The sequence below is a fragment of the Chiloscyllium plagiosum genome, unplaced genomic scaffold (genome assembly GCF_037043375.1).
Source record: "Chiloscyllium plagiosum isolate Xiang-an unplaced genomic scaffold, Cpla_swu_hap1 HiC_scaffold_11, whole genome shotgun sequence".
Lineage (NCBI taxonomy): Eukaryota > Metazoa > Chordata > Chondrichthyes > Orectolobiformes > Hemiscylliidae > Chiloscyllium > Chiloscyllium plagiosum.
In genome coordinates this window covers 77,968,926-77,992,178 of record NW_028270149.1, presented here as the reverse complement: position 1 = coordinate 77,992,178, position 23,253 = coordinate 77,968,926, and the positions used below count along the sequence as shown (strand labels likewise).

The 23,253-nt window shown below is 40.1% G+C and overlaps 1 protein-coding gene across 10 annotated transcripts in view; it reads left to right on the top strand.

Annotated features, from left to right (window-relative positions):
• Nucleotides 1–23,253, top strand: part of hdx (highly divergent homeobox) — an 88,492-nt gene that overhangs the window by 52,343 nt on the left and 12,896 nt on the right. For 9 of the 10 annotated variants that reach the window (XM_087992200.1, XM_087992201.1, XM_043704410.2 and 6 more), the window contains 3 exons: nt 10,310–10,456; nt 17,436–17,634; nt 17,947–18,080. In XM_087992200.1, the coding sequence (XP_087848326.1) occupies nt 10,310–10,456; nt 17,436–17,634; nt 17,947–18,080 (480 nt within the window). The remainder of the gene's footprint in view (nt 1–10,309; nt 10,457–17,435; nt 17,635–17,946; nt 18,081–23,253) is intronic. The other variant, XM_087992198.1, reaches the window with a different exon arrangement.

Here is a 23,253-nt window from a genome sequence, read left to right as displayed (position 1 = left end):
CGTTACATTAACTGAGTGCAGCAAAGCTTGAGCGACTCCGCTTTCAACATGATTGAGGTGCTGTCTCCAACACTTTACATGGGACAAGGCCTCAGCTGTCCAATGTAGTAGTATTTATTTCTGATTTTAAAAAAGTCCTGGTTAAACTTTTTTTTTAGCCAGCTTCAGAATCAAACTTTGCTGTCAAACAGATGCTGCACAAGTGGCCTGGAGTTAAGTTTGAGAGTAAAAATGTGTGGCCTGCAAAGTGTCTTGAGGGGGAATATTAAGCTGATGAAGAGGAAAAATATCTGTGCATTTTTATGAGGAGGCATGTTTAGTCTTCCCTTTTTTTGATGCATTAGATATAATTAGGTTTAAACTAATAATACATTTCTTTGTATAGTAGAAAATGTTGAACACTCTGGTAGATCTGAAGCACATATTCATTACACTGGTTTTAAAAAGAAAACAAGGTTCAGAGGTGGTGTAACAGTTAGCCATGCAGTTCCACAATATACTGTTCTGTACTTGCAAAAATACTATAAGCATTTGTGAATACAAGTGAATTGAGTTCTAAACCACTGACCATCTATATGATTTGTTTACAAGTCTTGCATGCATTGTCAAGTTTTTATTTAAAACTTTCCCTGTCAAACATTAATGTCAGAACAAAGTAAATTTCAACCCAGTGTGTTTGTCTGTTTGCCTTCACTGCAAGCAAATAGTTCTATTCAAATTTGTTTCTTTATCCTTTCAAGTCTAGCAAGATTCTTAAAGGGGTTTGATAAATGTTGATAATATTGGGATTACATCAAACTCCACATCCTGAGGGCATGCCTATTACTGTAAACAGCATGTGACCTGACTCCTCATCTGCTCGTCTTGGGCCAAAATATTGTGTGTCACTGTACAATAGATGGTCATAATGTTTTGCAAAGGCAAAGAGTGTCACATATTTAATTACTGGTTTCTTTTAAGTCAGAAAACTACAAGCTGTTACAGTTGTCCATCCATCACAGTCTAACAATCTAGATTTGTAACGCAGTGCAACTCTGAGTTCTGCTCTAACAAAGCAGTCACTTTCCAATTAAATGTTAACCAAGGTCCCTTCTGTGCAAATGGCTGTAAATTATCCCATGGTACTACTAGGAGTAGAAAATGGAGCTTGTTCCTGTGTTATATACATCGATTCTTCAAGCAACTCTATTGAAACTTGATCTGGGCATTCATCTCCTTTTCTGTCGAGAAATTAGATGCTGAGTTATCAACAAGTGACCACAGTGATTTACAAGTTCTTAGTCATTATTCTTGGACATTCTCCGGATTTACACGTGTTATAACAATTTTGAATTATCAGTGAGTTCATTTTCCTCTGAGTTCTCGAACAGTTGGGCTGCAAATGAATGTAGTTTCTAAGACTTTGTCAGGATTCAAGGCAATCCAACCAATATTGCTGTGCCTTTGTTGTCCAGTTTGTAGGTGATTAGTTTAAAGCTGCATGATCTTATAAGTGTGAAGATGACAACTTGAACAACGGCTTTAAACGAATTGTTGTGAAGTGCAGCTTCATCTTAACAACAATCTATCCTAATGGTATTCCGTGTGAGCAGTACACGAGAACTGCCTAGTTAAATTTTATTTGTATGTTGCTCATTAAGAGTTAGTTAGGATGAAGCTTGGAAGATATATCGAGTTTGGGTCTAAGACACTGGTTATATTTTAAAGTATTTTTTAAAATACTGACATTTAGCTTTGTAATTTGATAGAGGGAAGACCTATGTGGATTTAGGACTCAATTTAGTTCACAATAATCCTCTTTACCCTTTAGTAACAACGATATTCTCTAACCTCCTTCAACCCTAAAACCCCCTGTCTATTTCCAACTTCCATCTCGAACAGGAGCGTCTAATCTTAACTCAGTAAACATCCTCCCTCCCTTCTCCCAATGCTGTCTGTGGCATTGGCCATTTGCACCTTAGCCAAGTAATTTCTTCCTGAACCTTGGTGTCCTGTTCACACATATACTTCAAACTCACTTTGGAACAAGGTTAAGTTTTCCAATACCTCTCTTTTGTCTGTTATGACAACTTGTCCTTTTCTATTACACTTGTATGCTTCTCAAGGTGAAGGTGCTATCCAAGATGTAGGCTGCTAGTTGTTGTATTAGTTTGTGTTGGCTCCTGTAGACAGGAAAACAGCACATACCGACCAAATATTGAACTATAGAAGCAATCATCCCAACATTCACAAACTAAACTGCATCAGAACATTATTTCAACGAGCCAACACACTGCAGCACAGAGGAACTATGCAAAGCAGAGGAAAATCACCTATACCGCGTATTCAAAAAGAATGGGTACCCAATGAACAGTCTGCCGATTTCTCAGCAAAATCCCAAACAAGCAGACAAAACGTATCCAGAAACCCTAGCCACTCTCCCCTACATCAAAGACATCTTGGAAATGACGGCCAGACTACTCAGACCCCTTGGCATCATGGTAGCCCACAAACCCACCAACACACTAAAACAGCAGTTAATGAACTTGAAACACCCTATACAGACAACAAGCAAAACTAATGTCATTTACAAAATAGTGCAAGGACTGTAACAAACACTACATTGGACAAACAGGCAGAAAACTAGCCACCAGGTTACATGAACACCAACTAGCCACACAAAGACACGATCCTCTCTCACTAGTATCCTTACATAAGGATGAGTAAAGACACCACTTCGACTGGGACAATACATCCATCCTAGGACAAGCCAAACAAAGACACACATGAGAATTCCTAAAAGCATGGCAAACCGGAACTCTATTAACAAACACATTGAGTTAGAGTCGAGATTAGAGTGGTGCTGGAAAAACACAGCAGGTCAGGCAGGATCAGAGGAGCAGGAAAATCGACGTTTCGGGCAAAAGCCCTTCATTGATTTTCCTGCTCCTCAGATGCTGCCTGACCTGCTGTGCTTTTCCAGCACCACTCTAATCTAGACTCTTGTTTCCAGCATCTGCAGTCTTTGTTTTTACCACGTTGAGTTAGACCCCATCCATCACCCCCGAGAAAAAGAACAGGAAGTGACTTCACCACAGGAAATGACTTCACCAACTCAAGAAATCCAAACATATAAATAGAAAACAGGACTTATCAGCAGTGCTTTGCCTGAGGCCGACTGAAGATGTTACCTACTATAGTGATGAATCGTCGGGAAATGAACCTTCTAGCTCAGCGAGCAAACCTACATCCAGAACCTCAACCTGAGCTACAAATCTTCTCAAACCTTGCTAGCTAAAATTGCCTTGCAAAAAGACTTGAAAGACTTTTATTTACATGGCACTTTTCACAATTTCAGAACCATTTTCAAATCAATTAAGCATTTTGATTATACAGTCACTGTCATATAATGGGGAATACCACAGCAAATACTCACATAGTGCAATAATGTTTTGAGGGGAGTAAGATGGCTAAACAATAAGAAAATCTCCCTTTTTGTTCTTTGAAATCATATTATGGGACCTTTGGCAGGCATCTTTGAAAGATTGACAGGGTCTCCGTCATGCACTGGAGTGTCAGTCTAGATTTAATGCTGAGGTATCTGGAATAGGTTTTGAACCCTTAGTACTATTCTGTATCAGTTGAGTCATCTGTTTGATTTACTGATGACTATCTTGCTTCATTAGCTTCTTAACTTTGCTTTGGTCCATAAGTGGAAATACTTGCTCCCTGTGTCTACCAAATCTTTGATAATTTTGGGATCTCCTTTGGGTAACCCCTTAACCTTTTATAGCCAAAAGCCACGCAACATATTCATCCTTTCCTGATGAACATCACCTTGCATTTCTGGTATCATCCTTGTAAATGTTTGTCACATTGTTTCATTGTTCCTGTATCCTTTTTATGAAGTGACAAGATTGTAAGCATTTAGTTATGTTATTAATTTACCAAATATATGCCTGTTCTACAAGTTTATTAGTGTAATTGTATTTGTTACAGTCCTCCTTTGGTATTGACTATCTAGTCCTGGAAATGTGTTAACTAAAAGTATAGAAATTATTTTTTAATTCCAAAATGTAAATTGTCTCTAAATGATATGATGCACTGATCCATTGGAATCTCGCTTTCCACAATTCTGAATACCTACACTTTCCCCGTTTTAGGTTTTGCAGTTAGCTAGTAAGTCTCCCTGCATGTCCCTGACTCTACATGGTCTGATCTTCTGAGTTTGTGTAACATGTGACATCTTAACAACAGTTCTAAGTTACATTTACTACATTAGCCTTGCGTACTGTCTAGGGGAGTCGAAAACTAGAGGCCCTAGGTTTAGGTTGAGAGGGGAACGATTTCAGAAGGTACCTAAGGGGCAATTTTTCATGCAGAGGGTTGTGCATATACTGAATGAGCTGCCAGAGGAAGTGTTGGAAGCTGATACAGTTGCAACATTTAAAAGGTATCTATGGGCATATGAATAGGAAAAGTTTAGAGGGATATGGACCAAATGCTGGCAAATTGGATGAGATTAATTTAGGATATCTGGTTAACATGGACAGGTTGGACCGAAAGGATCTGTTTCGCTTCTACCTGTTTTTCTGTTGTCTTTTTTTTCGTCGCGATTGAATTAATTTTCCCATGTCATTGATAAGCTTAATGATTTGTGATTTCCTGGACACAATTTTCCTTTTTGAGTATCAAAGTAATACTATTGAATAGAAAATTGAGTTGCAAGAATGTACAAATTTTGTTGCAGTGAAAAAGAAGGACTTTGTACCTACTGAATCTGTGAATCAAAAAGGAACCATCTAGTCTAATTCCACCTTCCAGTTCTTGGTCTATGGTCCTGTAGGTTGAAGAACATGAAGCACATCCAAGCATGTTTTATACACCGTGTGGATTTGTGTCTCTGTCACGCTTTCAATAACGGAGTTCAAACTTCCACCACCACCCTCTGTGTGAAAATAAATTCTCTACTTGCTATCTAATGATTTCACCAGTTACTTTAAACTTGTGCCTTCTGACCTTTCGACTGTGGAAGTGGGTTCTTCCTATCCCCTTAAGTTAGGCTCTCATAATTGTGTATTTTTCAATCAAATCTCCAAAGCCTCTTCTGTTCCCAATAAATAAGATCCCATAGTGTGTTTACTCTTTTTAGTTGTGGCTAAAATTCTTAATTCCTGACAATGTCCTTCTAAATTTCTTCTGTACGGTGTCTGGTGAGCTTGTATTCCTGTAATATAATGTCCAATCTCTGTGCAATATTCTAGCTGCAACAGAATTGATTTATACAAACCATTATTGACTTAAAATGATACAAGCTGCACATAAAAGTACAGACAGCCTTAAGAAAACTTTACCTACTTCTCTTATGATCTAAAATGGGGCTCAGTGCTCTGTGTGTATGTTTTCTACCTGTTTTATGTCCATTTTAATTCTTCTAACTTAATTGAAATTAATTGCTCTCAGGTAAATAACAAGGTCTTACTGTTCAATTCAGGAGACATGACAAATAAAACATGTTAATGTGTCTACCTCACACTCAGCACTGCAGCCTCACAGTGCCAGAGACCCGGGTTCAATTCCTGCCTCAGGCGACTCTCTGTGCGGAGTTTGCACATTCTCCCCGTGTCTGCGTGTGTTTCCTCCGGGTGCTCCGTTTCCTCCCACAATCCAAAACTGTGCAGGTTAGGTGAATTGGCCATGCTAAATTGCCCATAGTGTTAGGTGAAAGGGTAAACGTAGAGGAATGGGTCTGGGTGGAATGCGCTTTGGTGAGTCGGTGTGGACTTGTTGGGCCGAAGGACCTGTTTACACACAGTAGGTAATCTAATCTAAGTCCAAGTAGTGTGAAGTAGGACAATTTCAAATGGATAAAATCCCATTCATTGTGCCCTCCTGTGGATTCAAAGATATTTACGTCTAAAATATTGCATTTTGCATTCGTATGTATTAAATAACTTGGCATTGTAAAGTAGCAAGGTAAAAACAATGACTGCAGATGCTGGAAACCAGATTCTGGATTAGTGGTGCTGGAAGAGCACAGCAATTCAGGCAGCATCCGAGGACAGGCAAAATCGACGTTTCGGGCAAAAGCCCTTCATCAGGAATAAAGGCAGAGAGCCTGAAGCATGGAGAGATAAGCTAGAGGAGGGTGGGGGTGGGGAGAGAGTAGCATAGAGTACAATAGGTCGGTGGGGAAGGAGATGAAGGTGATAGGTCAGGGAAGAGAGGGTGGAGTGGATAGGTGGAAAAGGAGCTGGGCAGGTCGGACAAGTCCGGACAGGTCGAGTTACTGGAGGTTAGAAACTAGGATGAGGTGGGGGAAGGGGAAATGAGGAAACTGTTGAAATCCACATTGATGCCCTGGGGTTGAAGTGTTCCGAGGCGGAAGATGAGGCGTTCTTCCTCCAGGCGTCTGGTGGTGAGGGAGCGGCGGTGGAGGAGGCCCAGCACCTCCATATCCTCGGCAGAGTGGGAGGGGGAGTTGAAATGTTGAGCCACTGGGCGATTTGGTTGATTGATGCGGGTGTCTCTGAGATGTTCCCTAAAGCGCTCTGCTAGGAGGCGTCCAGTCTCCCCAATGTAGAGGAGACCGCATCGGGAGCAACGGATACAATAGATGATATTAGTGGATGTGCAGGTAAAACTTTGATGGATGTGGAAGGCTCCTTTCGGGCCTTGGATGGAGGTGAGGGAGGAGGTGTGGGCACAGGTTTTACAGTTCCTGCGGTGGCAGGGGAAAGTGCCAGGGTGGGTCGTAGGGGGGCGTGGACCTGACCAGGTAGTCACGGAGGGAACGGTCTTTGCGGAAGGCGGAGAGGGGTGGGAAGGGAAATATATCCCTGGTGGTGGGGTCTGTTTGGAGGTGGCGGAAATGTCGGCGGATGATTTGGTTTATGCGAAGGTTGGTAGGGTGGAAGGTGAGCACCAGGGGCGTTCTGTCCTTGTTGCGGTTGGAGGGGTTGGGTCTGAGAGCGGAGGTGCGGGATGTGGATGAGATGCGTTGGAGGGCATCTTTAACCACGTGGGAAGGGAAATTGCGGTCTCTAAAGAAGGAGCTCTCCCAGGAGGAGCGGTTCCACCGTAGAACACACCAGATGGCCTCCTTCTTTAGAGACCGCAATTTCCCTTCCCACGTGGTTAAAGATGCCCTCCAACGCATCTCATCCACATCCCGCACCTCCGCCCTCAGACCCAACCCCTCCAACCGCAACAAGGACAGAACGCCCCTGGTGCTCACCTTCCACCCTACCAACCTTCGCATAAACCAAATCATCCGCCGACATTTCCGCCACCTCCAAACAGACCCCACCACCAGGGATATATTTCCCTCCCCACCCCTCTCCGCCTTCCGCAAAGACCGTTCCCTCCGTGACTACCTGGTCAGGTCCACGCCCCCCTACGACCCACCCTCCCATCCTGGCACTTTCCCCTGCCACCGCAGGAACTGTAAAACCTGTGCCCACACCTCCTCCCTCACCTCCATCCAAGGCCCGAAAGGAGCCTTCCACATCCATCAAAGTTTTACCTGCACATCCACTAATATCATCTATTGTATCCGTTGCTCCCGATGCGGTCTCCTCTACATTGGGGAGACTGGACGCCTCCTAGCAGAGCGCTTTAGGGAACATCTCAGAGACACCCGCATCAATCAACCAAATCGCCCAGTGGCTCAACATTTCAACTCCCCCTCCCACTCTGCCGAGGATATGGAGGTGCTGGGCCTCCTCCACCGCCGCTCCCTCACCACCAGACGCCTGGAGGAAGAACGCCTCATCTTCCGCCTCGGAACACTTCAACCCCAGGGCATCAATGTGGATTTCAACAGTTTCCTCATTTCCCCTTCCCCCACCTCATCCTAGTTTCTAACCTCCAGTAACTCGACCTGTCCGGACTTGTCCGACCTGCCCAGCTCCTTTTCCACCTATCCACTCCACCCTCTCTTCCCTGACCTATCACCTTCATCTCCTTCCCCACCGACCTATTGTACTCTATGCTACTCTCTCCCCACCCCCACCCTCCCCTAGCTTATCTCTCCATGCTTCAGGCTCTCTGCCTTTATTCCTGATGAAGGGCTTTTGCCCGAAACGTCGATTTTGCCTGTCCTCGGATGCTGCTTGAATTGCTGTGCTCTTCCAGCACCACTAATCCAGAATTGTAAAGTAGCAATTTAGTTCTTAAAGATTTACTCATCTCATAAGTTGAATAATGTTGAATTGAGAGCAGAATATGTATGAGGTGAACATTACTTTGGTTAGACATGCTGTGTTTCAAACTCATTATTTGACATTAACAAGCTGCTGGTTTTGATGACAGCAAATTAGACTTCTGTGTCTAAAGATTTGTGCTACCGTTTCCACATCTTACCTTCTCATGTGATGTATATACTATCTACTTTAGTTATAAAGATTATTTCTGAACAGTTAAAATTCATAAGAATGGATACAAAAAATGCCTTTTGAATTCAGTCAGCCATATCAGAGGGAGCTGAAGGGTTGGTGACCATGGTGCTTTTCTGAGTAAACATATAAAATAATGAATGGAATTTTTAAAGTTAATAAGTAGTAATGTTACAGCTTAAAGTATGATATAATAAGGAGAAATGGGTAATGTAGGGAAGGCCAATATCTAAGATGTTTTTGTTTGGTTAAGGAAAAATCTAAGCGGTTAATGTGATAAGTGAGGTCACCGGTTTCTGTGGAATGAAGGAGCAAAATGAATCTGAGCTAAGTGTTCTGTTTCATCTGTAGTTGTTTTTGTAACACAATGAATAAAGCTGACATAATGGCTGTGCTTCTTTTAGAAAAAAATCAGGCTTAGATCTGAATAGGATGACTTTGTTTTAGGTGAATGCATTAAAAGCCACACTCTGTGTGGCTGCTGGAAATCTGAAATAACAACAGAAAGGTCTGACCACATCTGGCAGCATCAGTGGAGAATGAAACGAGTTAATAATACAAGTCAACAATCTTCTATCAGAACTGTGTTGCTCACGGATTCTTGGCAGATGTGATCTATTGTTCATTCTTAAACGTTTTATTCATCCATTTTGACTACTGAAAAGGGCACCATCCTTCATTGCTTGGCTACTTCATGCAGTTTAAATTCTTCTTCCTATCTGAATTTTAGATTGAGAAGGTCTTGTGTTGAATTATTTATTTCTGTTTTATTTTGTCTCTGTTGACCATCCTATGATAATATGTTCCCCTGAGTCTTAATTTTGTGCAACAATTTCTTGTGTATCACATTATGGAATAGATTTTGAAAATCCAAAGACACTCCATCTACTGGTTTCCCTCTTATTCAGCCTGCTGGGTTTTTTTTTAAAGAATTCCAGATTTTTGTGAAACATTATTGTCCTTTCATACTCACTTTTCTAAATGCCTTTTACTACATCTCCAATAATAAATTCTCTATTTTCCAGATTACTGTTTCAAGCTAATTATACCATGGTTCCTTTTTTTCTCTTTTTCTTTTCTACTTTCTAATTTATAGAGATTGTTCTGGATTTTAGAATTTTAGTGTCTTAGAATGTCATCCATGGAGTCCTGGGGATCTGTTGAAAGTTAAACTCATTCATTTGTTCAGTATTATCAGTTTCCTTATACTAATTTCTTTAAGTTTCTTGCTAGACCCTTAGTTTCCCACTATATTTCTGGAATGTTTTGAAGAACCATTCAACATCTTTTCACAGGCTGTCCTTTTAGACGAGTTTCTATTCTTCTTGTCTTGCATCAAACTTAACTACATTGTGCAATTCAATACAGCATTCACAAATTGAAGTAAACATGTGGTCATTTTCTACTGCTGCCCATCCTGGAAGTACCACCTATCTCATCAGAATGTCTGTCTAGTAAGTGGCAGCCTATTTGATAAGCTCATGGTTTACCTTTATTCCATTATCATGAGTAACTAAATTATCACCAGCTTAAATAGCTTAGATTGTAATTGTTGAAATTACAAGATGCACCAAAATTATTTTTCTAATCTATGATAGTAGGGAACTTGAAATATATATCTTGGAGGTAAGACAGTAAGTTTATAATGCCAGTTTGTACTTGAGTTATGCATTGGAGACTGTGTCTCTCAGTATATAATAGTTTGAAGGTTATGATCACAAAGTTCTCTTTTTTTTAAAGAAAGTAAGCCAAATACAGATTCCTGGCTTGAATTGCACATTAATTTTAGCCGAAGTAGGCAGTGCAACATGATTTTAATGCCTTATGTAAATTCTGAATTACAAATTGCCTCATTTTGAAGCATTTTACTACAGGTTTCATAATGCATTATTTACACAATTCTTTCTTCATATTAAGCTTTCTCTTTATTTAAGCTCCAGGATCGTACCCAGTTTAGTGAGAGTGATCTGGCCGTTCTGAAAAAATATTGGGATGTGGGTATGACCAGCCTGGGTTCAATATGCAGAGAAAAAATAGAAGCGGTCGCCATGGAATCAAATGTCGATTGTGAGATTGTCAAGGTAAGAATGTCGTCTTGGTGCATGTATGTTTTCCCTACTTCTTCAGGAAGTTTAAGTGATGTGGGTGAAACCATTCTAAACTTGCTCAAGGCCATATCCAAGTATGGCTTATTTGATTGTTTCTTAAAATAAATCAACTGTATGCCGAGGTCCAACATTAACTGCTGCTTTGTTAGAATGTTTTTAGTCTAAGCCAGAAATAGACTAGTGTTGCCAAGTATGCTTTCTGAAGGTTCGAGTTATTGAATAGCTGGCAACTTCTTATCCAGACCGATACTTTATATCAATGCAGAATAACTACATTATGGATTGCATTTCTGTTCAGAATCTTGAGTATGCAGAGGGCTTGGAGGCTTCAAGCTATTTTTATAATCAGTCAAAATATGCAGGATCTGAAAATAACACAGAAGTTTTTCACACCCAATTCTTTGGCCTAGTATTTGAAAGTGATGCCTTTAATATCATACGAATCATGTCAGAAGTCGGCTCTGATTCCATTAACTTTAATCTATATATCTGAGGAAAAAAATGCATTTGAGTGCCTCCTGACAAAGGAATGCAACATAACTTGTTTTTTTTTCATTTTCTGTAACTTCCACCTCCTTCATTTGCTCTGACATTAATTCTTTGATGCAACCCCAGTCATGAGTTGCTAGTTTTTTTTATTCTCTCAAGACAGGTGCCTCTGACTAGGCCAGCATTTATTGCCTGTCCCTAATTGTATAGATGGAAGTTAAGAATCAACCACGTTGCTGTGGGTCTGGAGTCATATGCAAGGCAGACCACGTAAAAATGACAAAATCCTTCCCTTGTGACCCAGATAGCCTTTTCTGACAATCGACAATAGTTTCATGGTCATTAGACCTTTAATTCCAGTTTCTTTATTAAATTCACATTCTGCCATTTGCCGTGCCAAGGTTCAAACCTGGGTCCCTAGAACATTAGCTGGATTTCTGGATTGATAATCTCGTGATAATACCATTAGTCCATCGTATCCCCATTTATCCTTCCCTTACTCATTACTTGCAACGCGGACATATATACGTACCTGTGTACACGACAATCCTGTGCAAATGTAAGCCTTCACTCCCCACCTGACACTCAGCTGATTAATTTCTCTCAGCTTGAGCCCCCATTCCTTCAAAGCTCACTTAAAACCTGATGCCCATATCTGATTTGGGTCTGGATTGTTCAACTACACTTCAGTCCATGAGGCCTAGGCTCTGAAACTATTCCCAAGATCAAGAACTAATGCTCCACACAGCATAGCCTCATGTCTGCACGTGTCTTTGGTTTCACTCAGAATCAGACCCTCGCAATAATGTTTTCTGATAGCTCTGATAACCAACATGTCGTAATTAGAAGCACCACTGTTTGACTTTGTCTCAGTAATTAAATGAGCTGGATCATGTACAAGATGAATAGGAATAATGAAAGTCGAATAAGTTGGAGAATATTACTTTTATAGAAATGAGAGCAATCCAGCTTATGTGAAATAGTTTGGAAAGACTTTGTACTTTAAACATTGATTGTCATAGGGACTTCCAAAATGTGATGCAGTTCATGCATCAAACTTGAGGAAAATTATAGCCCATTGAATTAAAAGCAAGGTAGAAACACGAATGACAAGAAGCGTTAATTAATGGATGCCTTTTGGACATGTTTCTCATGAAGTTGCCCAGGAATCAGTTTTGAGACTCTTGCTTTTCCTGATGTATGACATTGAACCAGACATGCAACTAATATGACACTTTATCAATGTGGAGAGATGGAAATTGATTCAGTTTGGTAGGAAGAACGTGGACAAACAATATAAAATCGAGGGCACAATGCTAAAAGGATGCAGGAGAAGCTCATAATAATAATTGAAGGTGACAGGACAGGTTGAGTGTATCATTATTAAAGCATATAGTATCCTTGGCTTTATTAATAGGAACTTTGAATGCAAGGATAAAGAGGTTATGTTGAATGTGTATAGGACAGTATCAGCTGGAATATTGTGCCTATTTCCGGGCACTGTGTTAAAGAAAGAATGTGAAGTTTTTAAGAGTGCAGAAACAATTCATGGGAATGGTTAGAAGGATGAGGAATGTTTTAGTTACGAACATGGATTGGAGATGTTGAGACTGTGTTTTCTTTGGAGAAAGGATGGCCTGACTGAAAATTTGATTAAGTTTACAACATTGGCTAGGTCGTAGAAGACTGGGTAGTTGTGGAGGGATTTTTTTTCTGACTGGAGGTCTGTGACTGGTGGTGTTTTGCAAAGATCAGTGCTGGAACATCTGTTAATAATATATGCAAATGATCTAATATAGGTGGTTTGGTTAGTAAGTTTCCAGACAAGACAAATTAGTGGAGTTATGGATAGTGAGGAAGATTGTCAAAGGATACAGCAGGTTATAGATCAATTGGGAAGTCGAGCAGAGAAATGGCAGATGGAGTTTAGTCCACATAGGTCTGATACGATACATTTTGGGAGGTCAAATGCAAGAGGAAAGTATACAGTAACTGGCAGGAGCCACAGGAGCATTGGTATACCGAGGGACCTTGGAGTTCAAGTCTGTAGCTCCCTCGAAGTGGTGGTGAAGAAGGCATACATCATTATTTAGGACACTGAGTATAAAAGTTGGGAAGTCATGTTGTAGCTGTATAAGACTTTGCCTGGGCCACGTTTGGAGTATTGTGTGCAGTTCTGATCACTACTCTGTAGGAAGGATGTGGAGGCCTTAGGGAAGTTTTCCAGGATATTGCCTGGAATGGAGAGTATTAGCTGTAAGGGCAGGTTGGAAACACTTGCATTGTTTTCACAAGAAAGTCAGAGGCTGAGGGGGTGAACTGATTGAAGTCTGTAAAATTTATGAGAGGCATAAATCGAGTGGATATTTGGGGTCTTCTTCCCACAGTGGAAATGTCAAATACTAGAGGGTATAGGTTTAAGGTAAGTGAGGAAGGAGATAGGTGAGGACAGTTTTTGGACAGAGGATGGGTGCCTGGAGCGCACTGCCATGAGATAGTAAAAGCAGATTTGACAACAATATTTAAGAGGCATTTAGATGGATATGTGAATAGGCAGGGAATTGAGAGATACAGACCATGTGCAGACAGATGGGATTAGTTTAGAGTGAATCATGGTCGGCACAGACGTGGTGGGCTGAAGGATCTGTTTCTGTTCTGTACTGTTCTAAATGTATTCAAAGTCATGAAGTGCCTTGATAGACTGGATAAGGAGAAACTACCCCCATTCCTGTAAAGGCCAAGCACGATCTGCACAAATTTTTGCTTCATTGTAAAAGAAGCAAAAGCAACATGAATAAAAGCTCAGCCATTTTGATGACAAGCACATGCACTCGTGCGCATGTACCTTCGTGCACTCACACACGGTCTTGCATGCACTCTCACAGGTGCACTCTCACATGCCTGTTTCTTGATAGTATGGGTTTACTCTCAGAAAAGCTGTTGTACTTTCTGATGTTCACACCTCCAATTAACACTCAGTTTGCTTCTATATCTAACCTCTACTGTGATTAGCACTGCTTTGCTCTGGGCACTCTCACAATCTGTTCACTTGCTGCTCCTCCCCTTTTATCAACAGAATAAAATCCATCATTTTCCAGGAACTTCGGTTTTGAAGAAGATTCTTGAAACATTAACCTTTTTTCTCACTTCACAGATGCTGCCAGACCTGTTGAGTTTCTCCACATTCAGTTTCTAGTTCACATCTACAGCATCTGAAATATTTTGCTTTTACATTAGGAAAAAAACTTCATGCAGCAAGTCATTAAGGTTTGGAATACTTTGTGTGGTGGAGGTTGTTCATTTGAAGCATTCAAAAGGAAATTTGCCTGTAAAAAGGAAGAATGTCTAGCTTTAGAGGGAGGAGGTAAGAGATTTGCACGAAGGAAATTTGAGATTGGGAGAGCTGATGTAGACATGAAGAGCCAAATAGTTCCTGCACTGTAACGTGTCTGTAATTCGGTGATTAGGGCTTGAAATTATCAGATTTGCCCAGTGCAAATCTTGGTTCTGCTGCTCTTAATTGCTTTGTGATGCAATTCTTTTTTATTTATTCTCTGCCAAGACTGACACTTTTTGCCCACTGTAGATGATGGCCTGTCGTCTTGAAATGCTGCTGTCTGAGTGGTGAATGTACTCCTGATGTGTTTGTAGCATTTGGTTAAAAGTGATTGATTGGTTGGTTGGTTAGACTATTTGAAGGGGGCAGTTCTGAAGTTTGACCTCACTGGGAATAGAGCATGTATGGACACCATGTGGTGACGATGTGTCTTTCCTTCATTTAAAGGATGTCAGTGAAACATCTTTTTAATAACTGTTGAACAATTTCATAAACACTTTGAAGGGAATCTGAGATCTTAAATCTGCACAGTAGGATTTGAAATAGATTGAATTATTCGTTCAGTAACATGTCTACTGGGGTACTGTACCAATGTTTGTTCATGGACCTGCTGATGTTTACCTTGTCCAATCTTCTTTCTAGATCACTTTGCAACTGAAGTGATTAAAAAATATAGATGGTTTGGATTTTTTAAAAACAAAGTATATTCTCAACTTTTAACAATATTCTTGATTAAAAGGTAGCTTATATGCTTGTAAAACGTAGCTGAGATAAACAATAAGCAACTAATTGATTTGTCTGGTAGGTGAGGAATTCTTCAAACCATTTGTAATGGAAAACTCTTTGATATCTCTGTATATGTGAAGAGGCAAATCAATAAATAAAAGCAGAGAGAAAAATGGGCTTTGAAAGCAGAAAGGCGTGTAATGAAGCCACTTTAATTGAAAGGATATTTGTAAGTGTCTTCACTAAAATGCTTGAAGCATATGTTTAAAGCACGTCATTTAAGTTTACCCACCGATCCAAGGAGTTGTGACATACTTTTGTTGCAAATATTTACATTGTAATGGTTGCACCAAGCAAATCTGATCATAATTGTCCTGTGTTCACTACTTGTGAAATAGCTCCGTTTCATCTCAAGCCTCAGATCAACAAGGTTTTGCTTGGTTTGTGTTTGCACAGATTGTAGGGCTATTCATGCAAAAGTTTTAAATATCCAATTTGGACAATTCAGTGGGTTCTAGCTTTAGGTCCTTGGATTATGCTTTTTAAGTGAGTAGTTTCAAGCCAGTGTGTCAAATCCCTCTGGGAACAGCTCACGCTGTTGAACTTGCAAAAGTATCTTTGACAGGTGGAAATGTTTTGCATGAGGAGTTGTCTATCTAGTTTTATTGTACTACAACAGAGAAAAGGTCTCAAGGGACATAAAAATATTAAATACTAAATGAGATAAACACAGTGACAACATTGCAGACTCCTTGGGAAGTCCTATTTTGAAAAATGTCGTCGCAAGATTGGGTCATTTGTGCTGCTGAGTTATTAGCATTGAGGAACTTTCTGGTACTTGATTTTCTACTTTCCAAAGGTTTCACTTTTATTAAAATCACATGCTCCCAGTGAAGAATTGACATTATCTACTCCATCTTCATAGTTTCTCTTGGTTTTGATTACTAAGATGCAAGAAAGTGGGACTAATCTAACATTCATATCAGTAATGATAAACCAGTATTGAAACAGTTGCTCCATGAGACTCCAGTGATTTGAAGTAGGAATGTTTTATCAAAGGACAGGAGAAAGTGAGGTCTGCAGATGCTGGAGATCAGAGCTGAAAATGTGTTGCTGGAAAAGCGCAGCAGGTCAGGCAGCATCCAGGGAACAGGAGAATCGACGTTTCGGATGCCCGAAACGTCGATTCTCCTGTTCCCTGGATGCTGCCTGACCTGCTGCGCTTTTCCAGCAACACATTTTTATCTATAGGACAGCCAGCTTATATTAAAACAGCTCCAAATTAAGCAAATATCTTTTTCACTTTACTGATGTTTGTTTATAGCATGAGGGCAACTTCAGTATGTGGCTGCCTTCCACTGAGAATATGATATTGAGAATTTGTCCAATGTTGACCATGCTACAAACTCAGCAGCAGCTTTTTAAGAAGTCCAACTGTTGTGCTTCAACTGGTGTTCCGTTGGAGCCAGCTGAAACGTATAGAGTATTGCTTTTTTTGAGCTTGAAAAGTAAACTGGTATCTTCAATCTGTATTTGCAGTTAACCAATCTAATGCAGAATTTGTATATTTGAAAATGTTACTTGAATATCAACTGGGTCACTGAGCAACTTGAAGATGAGTGATACCGAGACATGGCCTGATTATTACAGGCAACAGTTTTGAATTTTTACACTTCAATCCTTTGGTTTCTATCAGAGTAATATTTTTCTGATCCTCATCAGTTTGTGCAGCAAGCGTATTTGGTGAACACGTGATGTGTTTTTGTTCATAGTTGATAACCCATGGTTTCACCCAAGTACAGGTTGTTGCTTTTTCCTTGATCGATTACTAATTCATTTATTGTCCTAAGTCTTGATGTTGCTCATCTGAGAGGACATGCCCTCTTGAGGTGTGTTTGTCCATCCCATTTTAGAAAGTTTTGAGAAATTGCAGTGCATATTTAGAATTTTTCCCCATCTAATGGATATGTGCTGGCATTTTATCTGGAAATGAATCATGTGCTCAAGTGCCTTACAAATTCAACTTGTTCATTTCATGTTCTTTAACAAAGAGGACATGCCATGCAGGTCTGCTGTGGTGTATCTGCTTGCTATTATTACAGTATGTGGTTGGCTTCTACTGTCTTCTGGGCAAAGAAATCTTCACATTGTATGATAGCTTATCATTCTTGTCCACATCCCATGCTAAATAATTTCTTGAGAATTTGAAAGAAACTGCAAGCCTTCAGTATTTCATTGCAGTATGCCTTCCTGTCCATTTCTCCATCCAATAATCTCTGCCTTGTCAGATTGGCCACTTTGCCTGTCTTTTATTTGAACATTTCAGCCTTTTAAATGCTTTTCCTTGCTCTTATTCCAGTGTTCTTTTATTTCACCCCTACCCCTTGTCCGTCTGAAAAGACATGGATAGGAAATCGGAGAAGGAAATACCGCCAGTTAGGAATTGAGCTACCTCCTGCTCGTGGTGGACCAGCAGACTTTTCCAAGCTGCCTGAATCTAGTTCACCCTCATTGCTTGCAATCAAAGCTGAAACCTCCAAAGTTCCTGAAAATTCAGAGGATAATGAGAAGAGCAAAGATGATGTTAATTTCTCTGAAGGTACAAAGAATTTAAGAGCTTTTCTGTGTGATATAGAATTCTCTTTCAGAAGTGTAGTTATTGGATAGCTCAGTATGCAAACATTTTGTTAACATAAGATTGTGTTCAGAAAGTGCCAATAAGTCCCTTTCGTAACTAGATATGGTATATAATTCACCCAAATTACTATCCTTTACAGTTATATCCTATAATGCTGGACTTTTTGGTTGTATTTGCATTTTTGACTAAAAAAAACTGGTAATTAGTATCTAACCCAAGTTATTTTCCGTGGCTTTTAAGTTGTAAATTGTAATTCATACATGGTCTTCATAGGTGCCCCAAGTGAATTGGAGCAACGGGAGGATGAGGACGAAGAAGTCGAAGAGGAGGACGATGCAGCAGAAGAGAATGGGGATGGAGAAAGTGTTAGCGATGGATCATGCAGTATTCCAACATTAGAAAAAGTGGTAATTTTTTGAAAATTTTGAGAATATGTTCGTAGAATTGGAAATGGGAAATTGCAGTGACTACTGACCATTTAGTTGTTGCTTCGCTCAGAGCTCTGATCAGATGCAGAGAGAACAAATACTTTTGTAGTAGATTGGATACAGTGAAGAAACTAAGCTTTCGCTCAAATAATTAATAAATTACTTATGCTTGGTTTACAAATAACATCACATATGCATTAGTTGAGCAGGTGTATAGATAATGCACTTTCATTATCGTCAGCCTGGTGAAATTTGGGAATATGTAGCAAATTTCAAGGAAACCAGTCTAAATTTCTGGATACTTATTTTCTTGGACAATGGTTATCAGAGGTCAGTGATAGACTTTGTCACTGGACTTGGTCCATCACACTTCCTTTTGCTGCAGTTGAGGTGGTGTCTTACTTTTGAAGGTCTTCCGTAATGTACTTTGCCAGGTATTCAGGTTGACCTTGTGTCCTCTTTAATCTTGTGGTGTCCACTTCACTGCTGCTCTGGTGATGTGTAGATCCAGAAGGCCAAAAACATATCCAACTAGCATCTGTTTTCTTTCTGTTACTGTGTCGCACAGGCAATCCTTTGTAATACATCTTTTTGTTGATGCTGCCTCTCCATGTGTTGCCCAGGATCTCCTTTTAATTGGTGAAGGATGATCAACTTGTGTGAGTGTTTGTTGTCTCCTCTATTCTTGTCAGCATCGATTATGGTTTGTGCTACCAAGGGCATGTAGATTCATAGCTTCATGGCTTATCAGTGGTGCTGGATGCTCAGACTCTGTGACATTGCTGGGAGACAACTGCTGATTTGCCAAATTTCTCCGTCACCCTCTCTGGAGATGTTATTTTCTGTAGATAAGGGAAGTAGTAAACTACTTCTATGTTGTGTTGCCCAATGGTAATGGGTATTGACTTTGTCATCCAGTTATCATTGTTTTTGTCTTTGTATTGCAGCTGAAGTGCAGACACTGACCAGCTTTAGCACTGTCATTCTCAAGACTAGCAGTAGTGTCATGAAGCATGTTGGCTAAAGAATCTCAAGACTGTGTGGTCTGCAAACCTAGGTGACTGAATAATTATCAGTACAACAGGTTGTCAATTAAATCAGCATGCCAATGCAAGGTAGCTGGCTGCATCCAGGTCTGTGTATCCAGGCTGCATCCAGGCAAATGGCATGTTTCTGAGAAGGAGGCTGGAGAGAGAAATTGGGACCTGCCGAGTGGAGAATCACTCCCTTGCCAGGGAAAGGGAAGAAATCCAAAAGCAAGTTGAATTAGATCAGTTTGACACTCCATTTTGCAGCTAGAATTCCAGCAACTGACTGAATACAAAACACATAGGGTTAATGAAAATGAGAAACATGCTGAAAGTGATCAGTTTTTTTAATACTGATTTAATTCACTTGGAATCCTAAGAAAAGCTCTGAAATATTACTAGCTATGTTATTTTGGAACAATGTGAAAAATCTGCACTTCTAAAACTTGTCAAACTTTACTAATAAATATTGATATGTGAGCCAGTAAAGAAATGTTCATTCAGGTGCATCCACTAGTGAACAAGTATCTGGTGTTAAAATGACAGCAGAGCAGTTTCATTTGTTGCATTCGACTGTAACCTTTTCAGAAGCTCTATACCTGCAATTAATCTTACTGAAGCAGTAAAATATAATTCCAAACTCCTTTATTTAAAAATTAATAAAGGATGCTTTAATGAGCTCTTACTTGAGGCAAAGGAAGAAATGCATGTTGGTTGACAATGAGTTTATTTCCATTCCCGAGGGTGAAAATAAGCTTATTCTTGTAAGTTTCTTGCTTGTTTATGCCTCTGCCTCACACGGGGGTATAAAAATTCTATTCCCAAATTTCCGGTCTTGGCCAAAATTGGAATAAGCATCTTATGTGTGACATGTCAGACTGAGCAGAAGCAAGGAGTCTTGCTCCTGACCACCATCCAGTGATTGTTGCCAATGATGAACAGTCACAACATGATTGAGGCAGATTGTGATCAGTTGATTTGCATAACCTTGCAGGAAAATCAAATGATCAGGACTTAGGAATTGTCAACATCCATGAAATGGTACCTATTCAAAGCAAGGTCCAGGGTAGTGGAATCCAAAACTAAAGGGCATAGGTTTAAGGTGAGAGGGGAAAGATTTAAAAGGGACCTAAAAGGCAACATTTTCATGCAGGTAATGTGTGTGTGTATGGACTGAGCTGCCAGAGGGGGTGGTGAAGGCTGGTACAATAACATCATTTAAAAGGCAACTGGATGGGTATATAAATAGCAAGCGTGTTTAGAGCGATATGGGCCAAATGCTGACAAATGGGACTAGGTTAATTTAGGATATTTGGTTGGCATGAACGAGTTGGACCAAAGGGTCTGTTTCTGTGCTGTACATCTCCATGACTCTATGACACTTTTTTTTATTTTTGTGCTGAAATCAATACATGCAGGAAATCTGTGTAATTATGTTGCTGTGCATCAGAAGCATTTCCAGTGTGAATTCCCACATGAATTCATGAACTCCCACTCTTAAAACAATGTAACTAAAGATTACATATTCTTTTTAAAATGTACTTAAAGGAGAAGATATTGATTACTGCTTATACATCTCTCTCATTCTTGAGCTATTTCCTGAAGGTGTTTGCTCTTACATGCAATGTAAATTGACTTTAGTGGAGATTGTCATAAAGGTGGTATTACTTTGTAATTAGCAAGAAATGATGTAAAATATGTAATTGTTACATTTGCTGGAAGTACTTTGTTTGAAGGGCATTTGTTGCAGTCAGCAAAATTCAGATCTAATTTAGAGTTAAATACTGCCATCTAGTGTTTAATCATTTCAGTACTAGTGCAGAATTTGTGAAGAGCATTATTAATTTGGTTACTATAGTTTGCCAGTGTTTACTGGCAAAATTAACTTTTTTATTCTTCCGCTTTACAATACAAAAGGTTGCTTTGTCTTGACTTATTTTCTTCTATTAAGTACGCCAGTGTAAGTATGCACTGAAAGAAAGCTTTGCCTTAATATAGTGCAATTGAAGTACTTTTTCAAAACGCAGTCACTATTTTATTTAGGAAACACAATAACTACTTTGTGCACATCAATGGTAATGCCTAGATAATCTGTATTTGTATTGTTGATTGAGGGATAAATATTGTCTACAGCAATGGGGATGCTCCCTTAACTTTTCAAAATTGTATTGAGTTCTTTCACATCCTTGAGTGAACAAAGTCTTAAAGTTTCATCCAAAAGAAAGTTGTACCTAATGTAAAGTAGCATGTAAGGGCAGTATAACTTGTAAATGCTGGACTTTCAGTGCCGTTTCTCTACTCTTAGCACCCCAGTGTTCCGACTGAAATGTTGCATAAACTTTTACCACCTCAGCCTAATGTCATTAAATTTCATATATTTGGGCTTTTATGACCCAGTATTATAGGAAAAATGGTTATCTATCTCAACAGATTTTCTGGTATGGTTCACAATACAGTGAATTTGCCACTGTGCAGATAACTGAAAACTTGGCTTGGGGTTCCAACGATATTCCAGCTTCAATTCAGCACTGTAGAGTCATCGATATGTACAGCATGGAAAGAGGCCCTTTGGATCCAACTCATCCATGCCAACCAGATATCCTGAATTAATCTAGTCCTATTGGCCAGCATTTGGCCCATATCTCGCTAAATGCTTCCTATTCATATACCCATCCAGGCGCATTTTCAAATGTTATCATTGGACCAACTTCCTCGAGGAGCTCATTTCATATAAGCACCACTGCTTGCATGGAAAAAGTTGCCCCTTAGGTCCCTTTTAAATCTTTCTCCTCTCACCTTATACTTTCTAGTTTTGGACTCCCCCACCACAGTCAAAAGACCTTGGCTATTCACCATATCCATGCCCCTCATCATTTTATAAACCTCTATAAGATCACTGCTCAGCCTCCAACGCTCAGGAAAATAGCCCCAGCCTATTCAGTATCTCCCTATAACTCTGCTCCTCCAACCCTGACAACATCCTTGTAGATCTTTTCTGAACCCTTTCAAGTTTCACAACGTCCTTCCTATGGGAGGGAGACCAGAACTGCACCCAGTATTCTAAAAGTGGCCTAACCAATGTCCTGTACAGCTGCAACATAATCTCCCAACTCATATACTCAATGCTCTGTCCGATAAAGGCAAGCATACCAAAAGCCTTCTTCACTATTCTATCTACCGAGACTCCACTTTCAAGGAGCTATGAACCTGCATTCAAAGGTCTCTTTGTGCAGCAAAACACCTCGGGGACTTACCATTTAAGTGTATAAGTCCTGTGCTGATTTGCCTTTCCAAAAAACAGCACCTTGCATTCATCTAAATTAAACTCCATCTGCCACTCCTCAGCCCATTGGCCCATCTGATCAAGGTCCTGTTATAATCTGAGGTAACCTTTGTTGTTGTCTACTACACTTCCAATTTTGGTGTCATCTGCAAACTTACTAACTGTACCACCTATGTTCACATCCACATGTATATAAATGATGAAAAGTGGTGGACCCAGCACCAATTCTTGTGGCATATTGCTGGTCACAGGCCTCCAGTCTGAAAAGTAACCCTCCACCATCACTCTGTCTTCTATCTCTGATACAGTTCTGTATCCAAATAGCCAGTTCTCCCTGTATTCCATGTGATCTAACTAGCCTACATGAGGAACCTTGTCGAATGCCTTTCTGAAGCCCATGTAGATCACATTCACTGCTCTGCACTCTTCAATCCTCTTCGTTATTTCTTCAAAAAACTCAATCAAGTTCGTGAGACATGATTGCCCATAGTCAACATGGCTTTGTGTCTCTCTAATCAGTCCTTGCCTTTCCAAATTCATGTAAATCCTGTCCCCCAGAATTCCCTCCAACAACTTGCCCATCGCTGATATTAGGTTCACTGGTCTATAGTTCCCTGGCTTTTCCTTACCACCTTTCTTAAATAGTGGCACCACGTTAGCCAACCTCCAGTCTTCAGCTCCTCACTTGTTGCTGTCGATGATATGGATACCTCAGCAAGGATCCCAGCAATCACTTCCCGAGCTTCACACACAGTAGAGTACATCTGATTAGGTCCCATGGATTTATCCACTTTTATACATTTAAGACGCCCAGCAACTCCTCTGTGACATGGACATTTTC